The sequence below is a fragment of the Citrus clementina genome, unplaced genomic scaffold (assembly GCF_000493195.1).
Source record: "Citrus clementina cultivar Clemenules unplaced genomic scaffold, Citrus_clementina_v1.0 scaffold_4, whole genome shotgun sequence".
Taxonomy (NCBI): Eukaryota; Viridiplantae; Streptophyta; class Magnoliopsida; order Sapindales; family Rutaceae; genus Citrus; species Citrus x clementina.
Window position 1 is genome coordinate 18007670 of NW_006262274.1, and position 19025 is coordinate 18026694.

The 19025-nt window shown below is 36.1% G+C and overlaps 1 protein-coding gene and 1 pseudogene across 1 annotated transcript; both read left to right on the top strand.

The window, feature by feature from the left end:
* Nucleotides 1–253: 253 nt before the first annotated feature.
* Nucleotides 254–4541, top strand: LOC18044595 (WEB family protein At3g02930, chloroplastic). The gene is made up of 3 exons (XM_006437386.2): nt 254–738; nt 1252–1522; nt 1969–4541. The coding sequence occupies exons 1-3, from the start codon at nt 722–724 to the stop codon at nt 4288–4290; spliced, it is 2610 nt and encodes an 869-aa protein (XP_006437449.1). The 5' UTR covers nt 254–721; the 3' UTR covers nt 4291–4541.
* Nucleotides 4542–8707: 4166 nt separating this feature from the next.
* Nucleotides 8708–9388, top strand: LOC112099161 (annotated as a pseudogene).
* The last annotated feature ends 9637 nt before the right edge of the window (nt 9389–19025 follow it).

Consider the following 19025-nt stretch of genomic DNA (forward strand, 5'->3'; position numbering starts at 1 on the left):
TCTTCCCCCTTTTCCTTCCTCAAAAGCAGGGTGGTGCCCTAAGAAGGTAGAAATGCACACCTCTCAGTCTCTAATTGTCTCTGAAAAAGTTATGCCAATTTGCCTTTGTCAGTGTATAACTATAAATAAAGAACTACTCAGGGGCATTCTTGTACTTTCACCGCCTCATTGCTCCCTGCACTCCACCTTAAAAATAACACTCTGATTAAAAGAATTTTAAAAAAAAATATCTATGCTCAGAGAGAGAAAGAGAGAGAAAGAGAGAGAGTGACTATAGTGTGTTGTACATACAATAACTGCAACCTGTGTCGTGTTGTGTCTGTGGTCAGCCACTTCAAAGACAGAAAACACCAACCAAAATAATTTGGTTTTTTCTTTTTTCCTTTCTCTATGCTGTAAATTTCTTTCTTTGTTTTTTTGTTTTTGGGCTCACTCACCTCACTTAACTGCTTCAGAGTCTTCAACTTTATTGTTGTGTTTGCTTTTGGTATTGCACAAAACAAAATTTTTGAATCTTTTATCATAATCCCATGATCTGAAAATACAAAAACTGAAACTTGGAACTCCCAATCCCGCATCCACATTTACATTAAATCCTTATATTCTCTTACAAAAATGTCAGCATTTTAGCAGTAGCCATACACAGCCACTCTCACATTTTACACATTTTTAAAGTTCTCTCTTTCCTCTTTATCTGCTTACCTATCTCATCACCTCAGTCATGGCAACCAAATCCAAGTAAGTATACTCACTGTTTCTGTCTGGATCTGTTTCTTTTTTTTTTCTTTTTGAATTTCTTTATCTGGGTTGTGTTCATTTTTGGTCTATTTTTGTTCAAAAAGAAAAAAAAATTGTTCTTAATTTGTTTATGATCTGTAGGTTAGGATTTTTTTTTTCTGTTAAAGTTACAATTTTGCTTCAGTTTTATTTGTAAACTCTGGAACAAATTTTGATTTTGATTTTTTTTTGTCTATATGAGTTTCCCTTAATTTGCTTAACTTTTTATCCTAATTTTAATTTTTGTGTTCTTTTTGTGATTCCCTTAATGGGTTGGATCTGTTCTTGAAAAAGATGTGTTGTTCTTTCAAATTATGACACTAGAATTGTATGCAAAGTTTCTATTTTTGGCATATACTGCTTGGATTCTGTTTTGAGTTTTGGCAAGAGTTATATTTACATATATGGCATTACAAATTCTATGTAATGGGTTCTGATTTGGTAGATAAATGACAAAATTTTGAACTTGATCAGATCTGCTTTATCTGAAACTCCTAGCAAAGCTTCCCCAGCTACTCCAAGAGTGAGTAAAGTTGGAAAGGGAGTGACTAAGCCAGAAACTGATTCACATTCTCCCCTGCAAAATTCTCGGCTTTCTATTGATAGATCCCCGCGGTCTATTAACTCGAAGCCCTCAATTGAACGTCGATCCCCCAAGGTTGCTTCAACCCCACCTGCTAAGGTTGCTATTACCCCATCAGCTAAGGCCGCTACACCACCAGTGAAGGCTGCTACCCCACCTGAAGTAAGTTTTAGGAATTGATAATAAAGTTTGGTGCCTTTGTTTTTCAATATTTGGAGTTTGTTTGGTTTGTTTTGAAAAGTGCCATTTTGGAAATTCCCATAAAGTTTGAAAATGAAGTTAAAGTCTTTGGGATTGCCGTGACTAAATATGATCTATTTGTATGGAATACGACCATTAAGCTGCTTTGGTCACTGGAAATTGATATTCTAGCATGAAATGGTTGTCTTTTGAACAAAGCTCTTGTGCTTGTCAGTGTGAGAGTTTTGATGTCACATGAATTGAAAATGAAAATCAGAAGGAAAAGAGAGCTCTGAAGTGTATTTTCTTTAACATAATTTGGTTTTGTCGGACATGAAAGATTGTCCTTAGGAATAGAAGCAAACATGTCTTTATACTGAAATTTATGCAAATTTTGATCTGCATTATTATTTGGTTTTGATTTTCAGAAGTCCCAATCACGGCTTGTAAAGGGATCGGAATTGCAGGCTCAATTGAATCTTGTTCAGGAAGATCTTAAGAAAGCAAAAGAAAAGATAGAATTAATTGAGAAAGAGAAGGTGCAAGCTATTGATGAGCTAAAAGAAGCACAGAGAGTCGCTGAGGAGGCAAATGAGAAACTGCAAGAGGCTTTGATGGCTCAAAAGCGTGCCGAGGAGAATTCTGAAATTGAGAAGTTCCGGGCTGTTGAAATGGAACAGGCAGGAATTGAGGCATCCCAGAAAAAGGAAGAAGAATGGCAAAAAGAGATTGAAGCAGTGAGGAACCAACATGCTTTGGATGTAGCTTCTCTCTTGTCTACTACGCAGGAGCTTCAGAGGATTAAGCAAGAACTGGCAATGACAACTGACGCAAAGAACCAGGCATTGAGCCATGCCGATGATGCCACTAAGATTGCTGAGCTTCATGTTGAAAAGGTGGAGATTCTCTCATCTGAGTTGACCCGGTTGAAGGCCTTGCTTGATTCACAGCGTGAAACAGAGTCCATTAAGAATAGGGAGCTGGTTTTGAAGCTTGAGGAGGAGATAGATACTTTAAAGGAAGAACTTGAGAAATCTAGAACTATCGAAAAAAAATTAATGGAAAGAGAAGCTTCTATTGAACAGCTTAACATTGAGCTAGAGGCTGCAAAGATGGCTGAATCTTATGCTCGTAATTTAGTGGAGGAGTGGAAAATCAGGGTGGAGGAATTAGAAATGCAGGCTGAGGAAGCACATAAGTTGAAGAGATCTGCTTCAGAGTCCTTGGATGCAGTCATGAGACAGCTGGAGGGTAACAATGATAAATTGCATGATGCAGAATCTGAAATTGCTGCTCTTAAAGAGAAAGTGGGATTGTTGGAAATGACAATTGGAAGACAGAAAGCGGATCTTGATGAATCAGAGCGTAAGCATAGTATGGCTAAGAATGAAACTTCTGAAATGGCAAAAACGGTTGAGTCTTTGAAGTTTGAGCTGGAGACTGTGAAGGAGGAAAAAGCTCAGGCTTTGAACAATGAGAAGCTTGCAGCATCTAGTGTTCAAAACCTATTGGAAGAGAAACACAAACTCATAAATGAATTGGAAAATTCCAGGGAAGAAGAGGAGAAGAGCAAGAAGGCAATGGAAAGCTTAGCTTCTGCCTTACATGAAGTTTCTGTTGAAGCAAGGGAAGCCAAAGAAAAGCTTTTATCCAGTCAAACCGAGCATGAAACTTATGAGGCGCAGATAGAAGATTTAAGGATAGTCCTGAAAGCAACAAATGAGAAGTATGAAAGCATGCTTGATGATACAAAACATGAGATTGGTCTTCTTACAAATACCATTAAAGAAGCCAAAGATGAATCCAAGATATCCAAGGCTGAGTGGGAGCAAAAGGAACTTCATTTGGTGGATTGTGTAAAGAAATCTGAAGAAGAAAACTCTTCACTGGAAAAAGAAATAAATAGGCTGGTCAACCTGTTAAAAGAAACTGAGGAGGATGCTTGTGCCACAAAAGAGGAAGAAGCTCAGCTGAGGGATAGCCTAAAGGAGGTTGAAGCTGAGGTGATTTATATGCAGGAAACTCTTGGGCAAGCAAGGGCTGAGAGCATGAAACTGAAGGAGAGTTTGTTGGACAAAGAAACCGAGTTGCAAAGTGTCATTCAAGAAAATGAGGAGCTCCGAGCTAGAGAAGCGGATTCTGTTAAAAAGGTTGAAGAGTTGTCTAGTTTGCTTGAAGAAGCTATGGCCAAGAAGCAAACTGCGGAAAATGGTGAGCTTACAGACAGCGAAAAAGACTATGATCTCCTTCCCAAGGTTGTTGAATTCTCTGAAGAGAATGGACATGCAAGAGGAGAAGAGAAGCCCAAAATGGACCTTCCAGTGCAAGAATGCAAGGAACAGAATATGGAAAATTCCAAAGAAGAGACAAATGGCATGACTGATGAGACTGTTGAACTAGCTGCTGCCAAGATTGATAATGTCAATGGAAAGCTGAAGGAAGATGAAAGCAAAGAGAAAGAAGATGATTCAGTAGAAGTTGAATTCAAGATGTGGGAGAGCTGCAAGATTGAGAAGGAGCTTTCACCAGACAGAGAGCCAGAACCAGAATCCTTCGAAGAGGAAACAAACTCAAAGGTGGAGGGCAGTGAAAACTTTGGTCAGATTAATGGGCTATCTTCTTCAGAGAACATCGACGATGGTGGAAGCTCACCGTCAAAGCAACAGCAGCTGCAGCAGAAGAAGAAGAAACCTTTCATCCGAAAGTTTGGAAGCTTACTGAAGAAGAAGCAGGCTACCACCCCCAAGTAGAGGAAGAAAATCACTTTATGGCCTGACTTAGCCTGACTAGCAGGCAGGTATATTGGATACTATCTTGCAACTTATTGTGTTTGCTTTATTGTTTTTTTGCATCTGATTTTCAGAATAGGTTTAAAATGGAAAGGCTTGTATTATGTTTAGTTTTCCTTTTAAGGGTCTTTCTTTTTCCCTCTTTTTTTTTTAAAATGTGACTCCCCATGGCTGGGAGTTTCTTCTATGTGATGGAGATTCTTTGTTCTTAATTCTTTTTCCCTGCCCTTCTTATCTAAATTTCATGAAGAGGAGTGGTATTGTGTAACTTCTAATTGTATTTTGATTTGCTGTCAATTATTTCTACACAGAATTTATATGTGACCTACCTGAGGCTATAACTTAGACTGTGAGCACTTATTCTACTTATTCTTGTCTATTAACTACTAATCATTCACATGTATTTACTGAGGAAAAATTCAAATTTTGCAGGAGATCTTGATCAATGTTATTATCTTTAGATTGTGAGCACTTACTGGAGTAACTATCAGTTTTTTGATTCGTAATAAGATCAGGAAACATCTAAAACAGATTTAATGCTGCACACATGCTAAGAAGAATTTCCTGAGCTTGTCTTTTGGCAACGAGTTCAGATATGAATTATGTAAGAGTGAGTAAAAGCTACTTTTTAAAAAATTACTTTGTGGTGAACATTTTTGACTTTGAAGTTGCCATTCCATGTAGTACTATGAGGAAATGATTAGCTGCTCTGAAAAGCTCATGTGAATGTGATAATCACTTTGACTACAGGAAGATACAATAAATTAGGCCATATTTGTACTGTTTAACTCCTAAATTAGAAAATGCACAGTTAAACAGTCAAAATAAATGCTCTTCAAGAAGAGACAAAAGGAAAGATGCTTGGACTTGAAGATTTCATAACAAAATGCTTTAGGCAAAAGAATACTGAGATGGAGCTGGGCCTGGGCCCTTTTTGGTAGTGGGTTACATCACACTGTTGCCATTTCATTAATGTTGCTTAATCTTCAGCGAAAGTTACCAAATTTCTGCTCTTTTTCATATGATTCTTTTTTGCCCCTTTGTGTTTATTATTTTGGCTTCTTGTGAAAAATTGGCTCCAAGCTGCAACTTGAAATTGGTTTTGCAATTTAGGACTCGTAAAATTAAGCGCCTTGTAATATATAAATGGGAAAAGGATAAATACACCCCCAACGTTTAGATAAATAGACAAAAACTCCCCTGACGTTTTAAAAAAAGATATTTACATTCCCATTCACTAACGGAAACATTTACTTTTAACAAAAATAGTAATTTTAACATATAATTACTGTTATATCCTTATAGCACATAAAAAAATAATTGTTAATTGTCCAATATATCCATATATTGTTAATAAAATTACAAATATACCCTCATTACCCAATTTCTCTATTTAATTTTTTATCAAATTCTCTCTTCAAGCCAAATAAATTTAATCCATTATCAATTTTTATGCTTATTGGATATGTTATTTAATACAATTAAGATAAGATTTTTGTGATTATTATTATAACCAGCCTTTTTTATTTTGTTGATTATACAAGTTTAAATGATTGACATGTAGAGAATTGTTATTCTTATGGCATTAATAACTAATTTTATTTTTATTTTTTAGTAATTGATTAAATTTATTTGGCTTGAAGAGAGAATTTGATAAAAATTTAAATAGAGGAATTGGGCAATGAGAGTATATTTATAATTTTATTAACAATATATAGATAAATTGGACAATTAACAATTATTTTTTTATGTGCTAAAAGGGTATAACGGTAATTATATATTAAAATTACTATTTCCGTTAAAAGTAACTGTTTCCGTTAGTGAATGAGGATATAAATGTCTTTTTTAAAATATTAGAGCAGTTTTTGTTTCTTTGTTTAAAAGTTGGAGTTTGTTTTTCCTTTTCCCGATTTAAATCAAGATCCAATCTGATGCAGAATTGAAAATTCCTTTAATAATAATAATAATAAGACCTGTTGGGCTATTCTCTTTGTAAACCTTTGGGAATCCCATTGGGAAAAGAAAAAGAAAAGTAAACCATCGTTGCCATGGCTTTTGACTTGAACTTTGCCCGAGTCTGGAAGCTGCCATCCCCAAGACCTCCCACGCCTTCAAATGACCATTATATGACAAACCAAAACATTTAACAGTCCCATTTTTCCAACAAATTCCAATACCAGAGTCAATAGAAATGCAGGGTAAGAAACAGTGGAAAACAGGGGAAGTTATAAAAGATCAAGTCATGGCAATTGAGATCAGAATTTCCAGAACCAGAAGCATCAGCTAATGCAAAAGCAGAGCAATGAGGATGGCCATGTGTGGCATGTGTATGAACAGGACCTACTAACCTCCCAGGCTCCCATGACCTTCAATAGTGTTGAGTAATGTCATGATTTTGAGTTGGGTATTGATTTATTGACGAGAAAAGTTGATCAATGTGATTCAAAACGAGAGAAACGGCGACATGAAAGTGTGTGGAATATGTGCATGAGATTGGCTTGGGTTGACAAGTATGTGTGTGGTACTGTTATATGACCTAAATAATGACATTATGAGTTAACATCTTCATTATTCAAGCAAGTTGAAGTTTAATTAGGTTTTACATAATAATAACAACTCAGTGGAAAGTGACAGTATGACACGCTACTAGAATTCAATGCATATAGCTATCTTTTCTATCTTTTTTTTGGAAAAAAAAAAGATAATTTCATCAAGTTTTCTTAATCTTTGTTTGCACTATGACTAGTAAACCACCATACAACATATTATTTTAAATATACTAATTAGTCAATTAACAAGATCTAAATTAACAAGAGCAAAACAGAGCTCATTATTATTATGCGCAAGTCTAAAAGCATAGAGCTGCACAGTTGATCCAATTTGGAGTTGATTGGCGGCGTTGCACACAACTTCTTTATGCCAACTCGTAATGAGATTTAAAGTAGTAGAGCTCATTTTCCACTTCTTCAACGTCACTTCCGTCACCTTGTTTAGACATGGCTCAATCAGTTTAACATTCTCTATAGGTTTTTCTCTATCAACAACCCACTGCTTCTCCTCTGGCTCAAGAAAATTATTCTCTATTTGTTTAAAGGGAATTGATAATCGGTTGTTTTGGTTAGTTGTGTCACACCAAAACAATTGTTTCTGAATGACTCGCACAACTTTTGAACCACCCATCTCTTCAATCTTGTTCTTGAATCTTTCCGGTATCTCGGGTCTTGCCACTATTACTTGTGATGCTGACGCGGCAGTTCTGTTCTTATTTTTATTAATATTAGCCTTAGTAGTGATCTTTCTCCTTTGTTTCTGCTCTTGTACAATAATATTATTATTATTGCTGGTGGTGGTGGTATGAATTTGATCAAAGCATCTCTTCTTATTTCGATGATCATGATCGTGATCAGCTTGGGGTTGAGGGGGCTTGCTGTGGCTGCATGACCCGCTTCTACTTCTTTTAGGCACATGGTCAAAGCCCCAGAGGCAGCAGCTGGGATCATTCTTGGTCTTATTACTTGCCCTTGCAGCAGCTTCTGCTCTTACTTCAACTAATCGGTAAGCAAATTCTCTGACGATTCTCTCAGTTAGCAGTCTCTCTTTCAGTTCCTCATTGCCTTTAGCAGCTTCATCTGCCTCTCTAGCAAGATGCTCAAAGGACCCTCCATCATCAACGGGAATCATCATAATTGAAAGCTAGGGTTTGTTTATCAATAATGATAATCCTGGAGTTTTTTCGTATATTGGTGGCTACTTATAATTAGGTACAAAATCAGTAATCCTAGTTCTGCGCAAATTGGGTTTCAGGAAAAGTCCATGAAATTACTTAACTAGCTATGCTTCCTACTAAAATAAAGTGGAGAGTATTAAATCTAATTATACTAAGATTATTCGGAAATATTCTCCTGATGCAAGCGGGTATACTTCAAATTACCTCAACTTTTATATGATGATGGTTTGGAATGATGGAGGCCGTTAACTAATTTTGGCGCCAGGTTATGTAAATTAATTTGAATTTATACAATAACAAACAGTGTATTGCAATTGCACTGTATTTTCTCTCCATTGCCCTAATTGCATTAATTTTATAAAGCATAAAATAATGATCCTAGAACGAATAAAACATCAAGAAATTGTCGTTAGTTTCAAGAGAAATAGGGAGGGACGTGGTACCGTGAAGCGCAAGTAAAGGACTTGAATGAAAGAAAGCGGCAAGGAAGGTTTCTAAACCGTTTCCTATGAAACCGAAAGAGAAGCAAAGAAGCGATATAACAACAATGCTAGGCGTGTACTCAAGCAATCCCTTTAGCAGCAGCAGCAGGCAGCAGGCAGCAACAGCAACCAAGAAGATCTGATCCGTAGTCCCAATTCCAATATATTAATGGCGGAAGAAAATCAAGTTGACGTGAAGGAGGGGGTGGCAGGACTTGCCCCTTTCGATTCTACTAGAAAATAGTAGAAGAGGAAGAAGGAGGAGGAGGTTGTAATAATACAAGAAGATGATCCTGTTTCTGTGGACAAACTGGTCGAGAACGCTGAAACTTCAACAGTCTCTGATAATGATTATGAGTATGAGGATCTTCTTAGCGGGGTCTTTAACATTCTCCCGAGAGAATAATCCTAAACTCGCTGTCGAAGGAGATAGGCGGAGGGGTACTCTTATCATCAGACTTCCACAAGTTCTTCGTGAAGGACCAAAGAAAACTGTTCGAGTCAGTTGCAGGGATCACTGCAAGGCCATGCATCGGCAGGCGGACCATGTCATGGCATTCTTGCTCGCTGAAGCGGGGACGACTGGATCCTTGATGCACAGCAAAGATTGGTCAAAGACTTTGGAAGATTACTGCGGCAATATGCCGATGAATATGTTATTTGCATAGGTGCAAAAGTTCTAACACTATGCTTTCAAAGGAGAATCGTCTCTTGTTTCTCGGATGCGAGATCCGCACCATCGGTTGCTCCTATAAAACCTGGTTTCGAGTCTCGTGTTGTACGGGTGGGCAAATTCGGTTTGGATCGGTTTGAGACATATTATCAAACCGACCCAAACTTATCGGTTTGAAATATTTCCAAACCGATATCGACATAAATTTTTTGTAAACCGAACCGATCCAAACCGACTGGATCGGTTTGGATCTTCGGTTTGAGTTTATTAGCAAAATGTCCACTTCTTTTATATTGTTGCATTAAAATTATTTGTTATTTTTTTTTTCTGTTATCCGAATTGATACTGCTTTTATATTTGTTCACAACATAATACATTCTAATAAAGAAATTCTCCCCATGTTCAATCAAAACGAACTCACAAAATTCGTTCACAACAGAATACATTCTAATAAAGAAGTTCTCCCCATGTTCAATCAAAACAAACTCACAAAATTAAAATAAACTTGAACAACATTTGACAATCAAAATATTGTGCATCTTGTCGTCAAAACTTATGACCCAATTGCTTTTCATTTGTCAAAATCTGCATAAAATGACAAATATAATTAGTTAGAAAAATAATCAAACAAATTATCATCAATTATACCAAAATCCATTTTAGCTTTGACTAAAATGAAATAAAACGGTAGCAAGAAAAATAAAACCAAAACATACATCAGGGCTCAGGTTCCGATTTGTGAAATTATTACAATGAGACTTGAGAATGAGCGATTGAGATTGAGAGAGTTGGGAACGACATGAGGTGAGAGCTTCTATAATTAATAAAGATTAAAAAATTAGTTATGGAATTAATTAATCAAATAAATTATCATCAATTATACCAAAATTCATTTTAACTTTTGACTAAAATGAAATAAAATCTTAGCAAGAAAAATAAAATCAAAACATACCTCACGAGACTTGAGAATGAGCGATTGAGATTGAGAGAGTTGAGAATGATAGGAATTAGGAAGCACTGGAGGTGGAGGTGGAGGCGGAGGCGGAGGCAGCTGTGAGTGTTGGAAAATTAGGTTTGTGTTTTTGTTTTTATAGTAAGAGGTATGCTATTGTGTATGAAAGTGTACATTTCCTTTGTTAATAATCCAATACTAAATTGACACATCATATATCTTAAAACTTTTTAAATTTTGGATTGGATCGGTTTGAATCCATTTGGAATTCTTCCAAACCAAAATCCAAACCGAGTGATGTCGGTTTGCAATCGAATAAACCGAAACCAATGTTTTTACTAATGAAACCGATCCAAACCGATCCAAATGGTCGGTTTGGATCGGTACGGTTAAAATATGCCCACCCCTATCGTGTTGGCCCCAGGAATTAATATAGTTGGAACCTGATCTCGCTGTTGTTGGCCGCCTCGAAGCTGTTTTCATGTTTACTTTGCATTTTATAATTATTGAGTATTCTGATTTTGACTAAATATAGAAGACCCCTTATCACTAGAATGAGTATATATCCTTTTATTACTGTTGTGTGAATGCTCAAATTAAAATTCCTCTTAACCTTAGAAGTTAAGACTACTTTTCAAACAAGAAGAAAATTTAATGTATAAGGGACCTTGAAGAGTAGGTTATTCTCTATCCAAGTAGACTGAAACTGCCTCTTCACTTCGGTCAATTCAAACAAGAGCTTCTTATACCATTTAGAGTGGAGCTAAACGTTGGGAAGGCTGAGAGAACCTGAGAGAAATGGCAGCTTGTGCTGTCGTTTCGCGCGTGTTCTCGTGGCCCCACCCCCCACGTTACTTTCTCTTTTCTTTTTAACTTAACGTTTGTTGCAGTCAACTCATCTCTCTAGCACCAGAAACTACCGTATCTTCTCCCTCCCCTCAATTGCATCGGCATCATCGGCACTCTCTCTCGTCAACGGCATCGTTACCGACAACCACCTCTTTCTCTTCAGCTCGTCACGACAGACACCACAAGTCCGGTTCGTCACTTCGTCCGGATCTCTCCATTATTCCAAATGTGTTTCCCCTATTTTTTTGTTCTGAAAAACCCAAACAAATGAAGAACAACACCTGTATTGATTTCGATTTTTTGATTCCAAGTCAAAGGGGTGCTTGGCTTTTAATTATACAAGATAGAAGACGAAACCAAATTTTGATGTTGATGAAGAAGAAGAAACAAAATTGACAGGAGGAAGAAGAAGATAATTGTTATGATGATGTTGTTGATGAAGAAAATGAAATTGACGATGGGGAGAAGTAACGAAGAAATTGCAGAAGAGAGAGAAAGAAAAAAGTGAAGAAGAAGAAGATAAAAGAAGAAAAAAACAAAAGAGAGATAAAATAATATAAAAACAAAAGAGAAAATACTTAAAGTAAAGTGGGAGTGGGGTCAAGAGAACACGCGCGAAGCGGCAGCACAAGCTGCTGTTTCTCTCAGTCTTCCCGATGTTAAACATTTTCCTACCATTTATACATCAAAGAGGTAATATGACAAAATCTGGCCTCCAACAAGAAAACTCTGGCCTTCAACAAGCATATCATTAATTGATGATGAGCACTATATAAAGTATTCAACAAACCCTTCAGTGTTCATCATAATCACTAGACTTTCCAACGACCAACCAAGCTTATGATTATTTAAAGCTCCAAGGTGTCCTTTTTGTATGTGCATTAGATTGAACAATATTGAGGCATTTCACAAATTTACTTCACTCTGTTGATTGCTCTTATTCCAATCCCTCTTCTACATGCTAATTAAACTAATTGAGAACCCTTTGAAGCAATAATAACCATCAGGCTTGGTGCTGGAAAGAACGGATGGGGACAAATCATAATCAATCTACTCAAGAAAATATTTTTCTCTCGACGATTCAGAAGGGCGATATACCATACGAGAAAGCAATTTATCTATGCCCTCAGGAAGAAATGAGTGAGTAACTTTTCAGTGAATGGGAGTTGGTTACGGGGAGAAATTCTTGAGCTTTTGTTAAGTGTACCTAAGGATCTCTTTGGTAATTTTGGCCACACGGCGCTTAATTAATGGTTGTCTTCCCTCAGGTGAGGATACTTGTGTGATTTGCCGGGTAGTCCTAAGATGATGACATGCTTAGGTTTGGGAGGCAAAGATGATCACGACGTTATTTAGGAATTTTAAAATTCTAAACTTTAATTATTTTAGGACCTTCCATTTTAATTAGAGTCAATTATGGTATTCTATTATTTTATGACTTTATATTTTCATTAGAGTCAATTAAGGATGAGATTTAGTTAACTTAGGAAAGTACTTTTTATTTTTATTATAATTATGATTTAGTTTCTCATTTTTAAGTTAATTTACAGAAAATATATTTATTTCTATTATAATTGTGATTTAGTCTCCCTTTTTAAGTCAACTTAAGAACTTTTTTAGACTCAATTATTCTATAAATTTTTATTCAAAAACTTATTTTCTCTATCTTTTTTAAATTCCACTTTGTCAAAAGAAACCACCAGTCACCTTTTTGCTTTTATTATTGTACACGTGGCAACCTCTCAAGCTTATGGTCTTGCTACTTTTTGGGATGCTGTCAAGTTGGAGAGGATAGCCGACATGGCATTTTTCCATTGCCCAACCAAGGAGTCTTCATTCTCATTGGCCCCTCATCCTTAGCCAAAAGATAGATATTTTCGATTTCTCACATAGTGGCGTGCACTGTTTATGCACGGGCTCCAACCACCAAAATCTGACTTTTGATAATGACCTTTGATTGTTGAATATTACCAAAACTGGCCTTTTTCTTCGAGGAGCTTATTTTTTAATTTCCTTTGAACTATCCTGACGTACTGGACAAACGAAATGGCTTTACTTTATTGACTCCTCTTGCCACGTGTCTCTGTGTTATTGGTCCACATTTGCACCCACATTTCGCCCACAAACAAGTACTAAATAAATACACCTCACAACCACTGGGGCTTAGCCCAAGTGGCTAGAGCCACTCCCTCACATTTGTGAGGGAAGTGGTTCGAGCCTCCGCAGACGCATTGCAGGGGTTTAATTTAAATGTCCTTTTTTGGAGTCTCAGAGCTTGAGTGAAAGCAGTCTTTCTCCCAGGCGGGAAGTTGACGTCCCTCGAATATTTGAGAGGGTTAAAAATCTGAGCGGTGCCATATCAGCATTGATGTTAACAGGTCTCAATATATATATGATTGTACATATCAGTTATACTCTCATGTAATATGAGTTGTAATTTGAGCAATAGTCTCATGTCATCAAAAATAAATAAATAAATACACCTCACAAGTATTTTTATAAATTGGTTTACTAAAATTCTACTTACATTAATATTTGAGAAGCTAGTATATGACATTGGTATATTCCAACAACATACTATATATCAACATTATATACAGAATGAGAGGGAACCATTAACTTCTAAACTATAATTATCACTTTTACTAAATACTTTGCCTTAGAAGCCACAGCTACTAAACAACAATTTTCAACGAAGCCTAAAAGTGAAATAAATTATATAAGTAAAGAGTTGCGAAAGGCGAGAACAATAAAACACTTTTGGTTAGAAAACGATCGAGTATGGAAACAAGAGAAATATACTAGTACTTTAGTACGGTTAACAACATTTAGGAGAATATATAATTATTTTAGACATATATTAACGGCATAATTTGTTTGGTCAAAAGTGGTCAACGATTTGAGCGATATAAGTTATTAGGATTTAGGAAAGACTTTAAGGCTTTACATGAGACATATTTATGAAAACTTTGGACAGCGAATTCTTTTCAACAAAGAATAAGGACTTTGCAAAAACCTTTCACTTAAGAACAGTACTGCATGCAAGGCATGGCCGATGATGGACGATAGCAAGTAGTTGTTAATAGTTGTTAATCAGCATCTTAAACATTGTGCTTAAACATAAATCCAATAATCGCATGCGTGGGAAGAAATAACTTGGGATGTGGTTTGTTTTGTTGCTTAATAGATATAAATCAAAGATTGTTCCATCAAATAACTTGAGAATTTCATTAAAAAAAATGTAATATATAGATTACATAATCCAACAATCTACTAATTAATTAATTATTTACAAGATCTAAATTAACAAGAGCAAAACAAAGCTCATTATTGTTATGCTCAAGTCTAAAAGCATAGAGCTGCATCCTCGATCCAATTTCAAGTTGATTGGCAGTGTTGCACACAGCCTCTTTATACCAAGTTCTAGTGAGATTCAAAGTATAGCTATTGTCCATGTCCCACTTCTTCAACCTAACATTCACCGTACTTACACATGGCTGAATTAATTTCACATCCTCTATTGCTTCCCCTCTATCAATTAGCCTCTCTTTCTCCTCCGCCTCAAGAAAATCATTCTTTATTTTTCCTATAGGTATTGAGAATCGGTTGTGTCGCTCGGTTGTGTCACACATCATCAATTTTTTCTGAATGACTAGCACAACTTTTGAACCACCCATCTCCTCAATCTCGTTTTTGAATCTTTCCGGCATCTCTGGTACCACTTCTATTACTTGTGCCGCCGCTGCTGCACGGGTTCGATTAGTGATCTTTCTCCTCATTTTCTGCCGCTGCTGCTTCTTTGGCTCTTGTGTTACAATACTACTGCTGCTTGACTTTTTATTAATTATCTGTTCAAAGCGTCTCTTTTTTTCTTGGTGATGATCATGATGATCATCTGCAGCATGCGGCGGCGGCTTGGTTCTATTTCTTTCAGGCACATGAAAGCCCAAGACGCTAATCTCGTAATTAACCGCCGCCTCCTGTTCTTGAACTAACCTCTTAACAAATTCTCTGACGACTCTCTCCGTTAACAGTCTCTGTTTCAAGTCCTCATCACCTTTTGCCGCTTGTTCTGCCTCTCTCATAAGGCGCTCAAAAGACCCACCATCAGGATGATGATCAGCAGAAACCATCATCGTTAAAATGAAAGAACTTAATAATCAAACCGAATTATATTATCTTCAAGAAACTAAAGCTAGCTAGGGCAGTTCTCGGTTGAGGCAGTATATTTATAAGGACAGTAAACCTAAGTGAATTGGGTATCCCAAATACTTGAGGAAACTAGATAAACTAATTGTTGTTTAAGAGAACTAGGCTAGGCTTACGGGTACTTGAAATTAGTTTCCTAATTATTCTAAAAAGCGTTCTGGGAAGCCCTCTATGAACTAATTAATAAAGATTTTGGCGCCGGATGCAATATTATTTGGATTTTTTCAGCAGAATTTTTTTTTTTCAATTCTCGGTAAGATCAAAATCTTGTGAAAGCTTAATTTCTAGCCAATTCAGAAAAATTGATCTTGTAAATTAATTTGTGATGTTATTAATTACAAGAAAGGTAATTGTGATTAAATTCAAAGTTTCATTTCGGGTTTCCCTTTACTTCTAGCTAAGGTTTCATCTAATTAATATTTAATTAGTCCTAATGCTTTTGAGAATGAGTAATAATACAGCCACAAACTAATGTAGTATCAATTCATTGGTTGAATGAAAATACAAAATAATGAAAATAAATCATGTGGACCAATAGATATTTAATTTAACCAATGAATTGATGCCACATAAGTTTGTACAAAATAAGTTTGTACAAGAGTTTGTGGCCGTATTATTACTCTTTGAGAAATAACCTAAAACATTCCTATTGTTAATTCTTTCTTTCATTTTCTAGCGTACAGTGTCCTAATGTGTTTATGAAACCCATTTGCTCAGGAGCTAGGAAATAGCATCATGTTTTATTTCTATCATTTTTTTGTTCTCACATAAATTTTGTAACATCTAAATAAAAAAAGAATTTGTAAAAGAAAATAAAGTGTCCAACATATAGACTCATCAGCCACAAAATATTCGTGCCAAGTTTTCAAAAAGAATTATTGTTGATGCCGAAATCCGATTGAGTCGGTTAGCGATTTGATACCAGACTTCCGCATCAGCATTAAATTTATTTGGTGGAGAATCGGTTGGGTAATTGTCAAGATGTCCTGTGACCACTGGCGATTAACCTGCAAATAACTAAAATCACAGAAGACGGTCAGAGGCGCCGGAAGTTTTTCCGGCGTGAACCATCCGACGCTCAAGTTAGTTTCTAGGTTCGGAAAAATTTGTGCCACCACTCATGTGGCTTAATAAACATTGCCTTAAAACCCAAAGCTTTTCGAGTAATTTACAAAAAGTAAAGTAGAATGTAAAAGAAAAAATTTTCCATGAGAGGAAGAGAGAAAAAGATCCCCAGGAGAAGAGAGAAAAAATAAATAAATAATCTCCCTTAGGTAACTCCCCACTCCCCTCTTTCCCCCTTTATTCTCTCCCCACTCTCATACGTTAAGGATTAGGTCAAAGTCACGCCTCCACTCTCCATTTCTTTCTCCTTTTTCCGTTACCAAACATCAGTCCCCCAGTTTCTAGTATTGAGAGTGAAATGAATCAAGACTGGAAACTAGAAAGTTTATAATTTTTTACAAACTTAAAGCCTTAAGCAACTTATTTTCCTTCCTCTGCTGACCGCGCCATGGGTGAGTAGGTATCATCAATTTAAGGTTTTATGACTTATCTAGAGCATGTTTCAAGGCTTTTAACCTTTAACTGACTTAAGCAATTTTAAGCTACTCTTATCGGTTTAAGATCTTATGCCTTACCTAGAATAGGCTTTAAGGCTTCTAACCTTGCACTTGCTTAAAGTCTTATGCCTTACCTAGAATAGGCTTTAAGGCTTCTAACCTTGCACTTGCTTCAGGTCTTATGCCTTACCTAGAATAGGTTTTAAGGCTTCTAACCTTGTACCGACTTAAGCAACTTTAAACAACTATTGTCAATTTAAGGTTTTATGTCTTACCTTGAACATATTTTAAGGCTTTTAATCTTTTACTAACTTAAACAATTTTAAACAAGAAAAGAAAAAGAATGAATGATTTTTTTTTCAATTGCATCTATTCTATTTAAAGTCATATATAATCCAATTCAATCAAGAAAGATTGAAGCAAAACTCGAACTGTGATGTGTATGTTATCGATTCATAGACTGATTTTTCGAGGAAGCATGCCCAATCAAAGAATTAATCAGGGATCTGGATTTATGTCCATATATGATACCGTTATCATGCTTAACAGTCAATAAATGTACACTCTTGTCAAAGCAAGTAAATGACTTATTATATAATACTAATAACAAGAATATGGACCTCATACCGTTGCATGTGAGATTTCATGAATAATCATGCAAAAGAATCAGAAATTCTAGATAAATGTATGACTTGACGACCAAATTGAAGCTTGATTACGAGCTAAGTGAGTTTACCGATCTAATTCCGAGTATTTTTCGGTAGACTCCTGAGCTCTTTCTGAATCCTGAGGTGCCTTTGGACATGGCACTGACAACAATTTAAGGCAACGGATTTGTTTCATATCTTGCGGTCATTTTGTCGAACGTCTTCTGTGTGTTATTTTGCATCACTACTTCTAAAAATCCTCTCTAATCACCTGTTTCAAAAATTACAAACTCCACATCTCTGCATCCAATCAGTAATTAAATCCTCATTCCAAATGTTTTAATCCATCACAATTATGCTGAAACCATGGCATAATCCGATTGTAAAAGTGGATGAGATCTTAGCATCTAAACTTGGAACTTATGCAAAACTTTAATGGCAAGCACATGACCAAAAGTTGCCTATACAGCAATAAGCATGTGGGCACTAGTTTGTGATATGATTTCATATATTCAATATATGTTTATTTTAAACTTGTGCTCTGTAATCAATTTCTCATGCTCACGTAAATGAAATGATAAATTGGAACGGTGAGAAGCACACCGAACTTCTCCGATTAGTATCATGTTAATCCACAGATTTTACTATATTCATGCATATAAATTAAGCAAACTCAAGCTAATTGTTCCATTTGATTTTCTACTGTGGAATAGATCAACTGTAATTCAGTCCCACCAATCAAGAAAACCAAGGCGATTGCATGACTTTCATTGACTAAGTGCATTGACTAAATGCATGCATGCTTGTTTAATCGGTCAAACAAACAGCTCTTGGAATGGCTGTTTACGATTTAAACAAACAGCTCTTGGAATGGCACAATTGAATCCGAGAATTAAAATAAAATTAATCATCATTAGACTCATGGAGAAATAAATTTAAGCAATACCAAGATTGTAAGATACGAAATTGATCATTCAATACAATAAATCACGCATATAGATAAGTAAATTGAAGGCAATTACCGATTTGAAGCTTGCAAACATCAGAATTGTGTTACTTATTACCGATTAATTGGATTTTCTTTGGTGGATTCGAAACTAAAATAGAACTTGCTCTGATTTGTGCATGATAATATCCTGCCTTCGCTATGATAGAGATAAAAGTTTGGCTTTTCGTACCGTTTCCCCACAGACGGCGCCAAATGTTGATGCCGAAATCCGATTGAGTCGGTTAGCGATTTGATACCAGACTTCCGCATCAGCATTAAATTTATTTGGTGGAGAATCGGTTGGGTAATTGTCAAGATGTCCTGTGACCACTGGCGATTAACCTGCAAATACCTAAAATCACAGAAGACGGTCAGAGGCGCCGGAAGTTTTTCCGGCGTGAACCCTCCGACGCTCAAGTTAGTTTCTAGGCCTTTCGGAAAAATTTGTGCCACCACTCATGTGGCTTAATAAACATTGCCTTAAAACCCAAAGCTTTTCGAGTAATTTACAAAAAGTAAAGTAGAATGTAAAAGAAAGAATTTTCCATGAGAGGAAGAGAGAAAAAATAAATAAATAATCTCCCTTAGGTAACTCCCCACTCCCCTC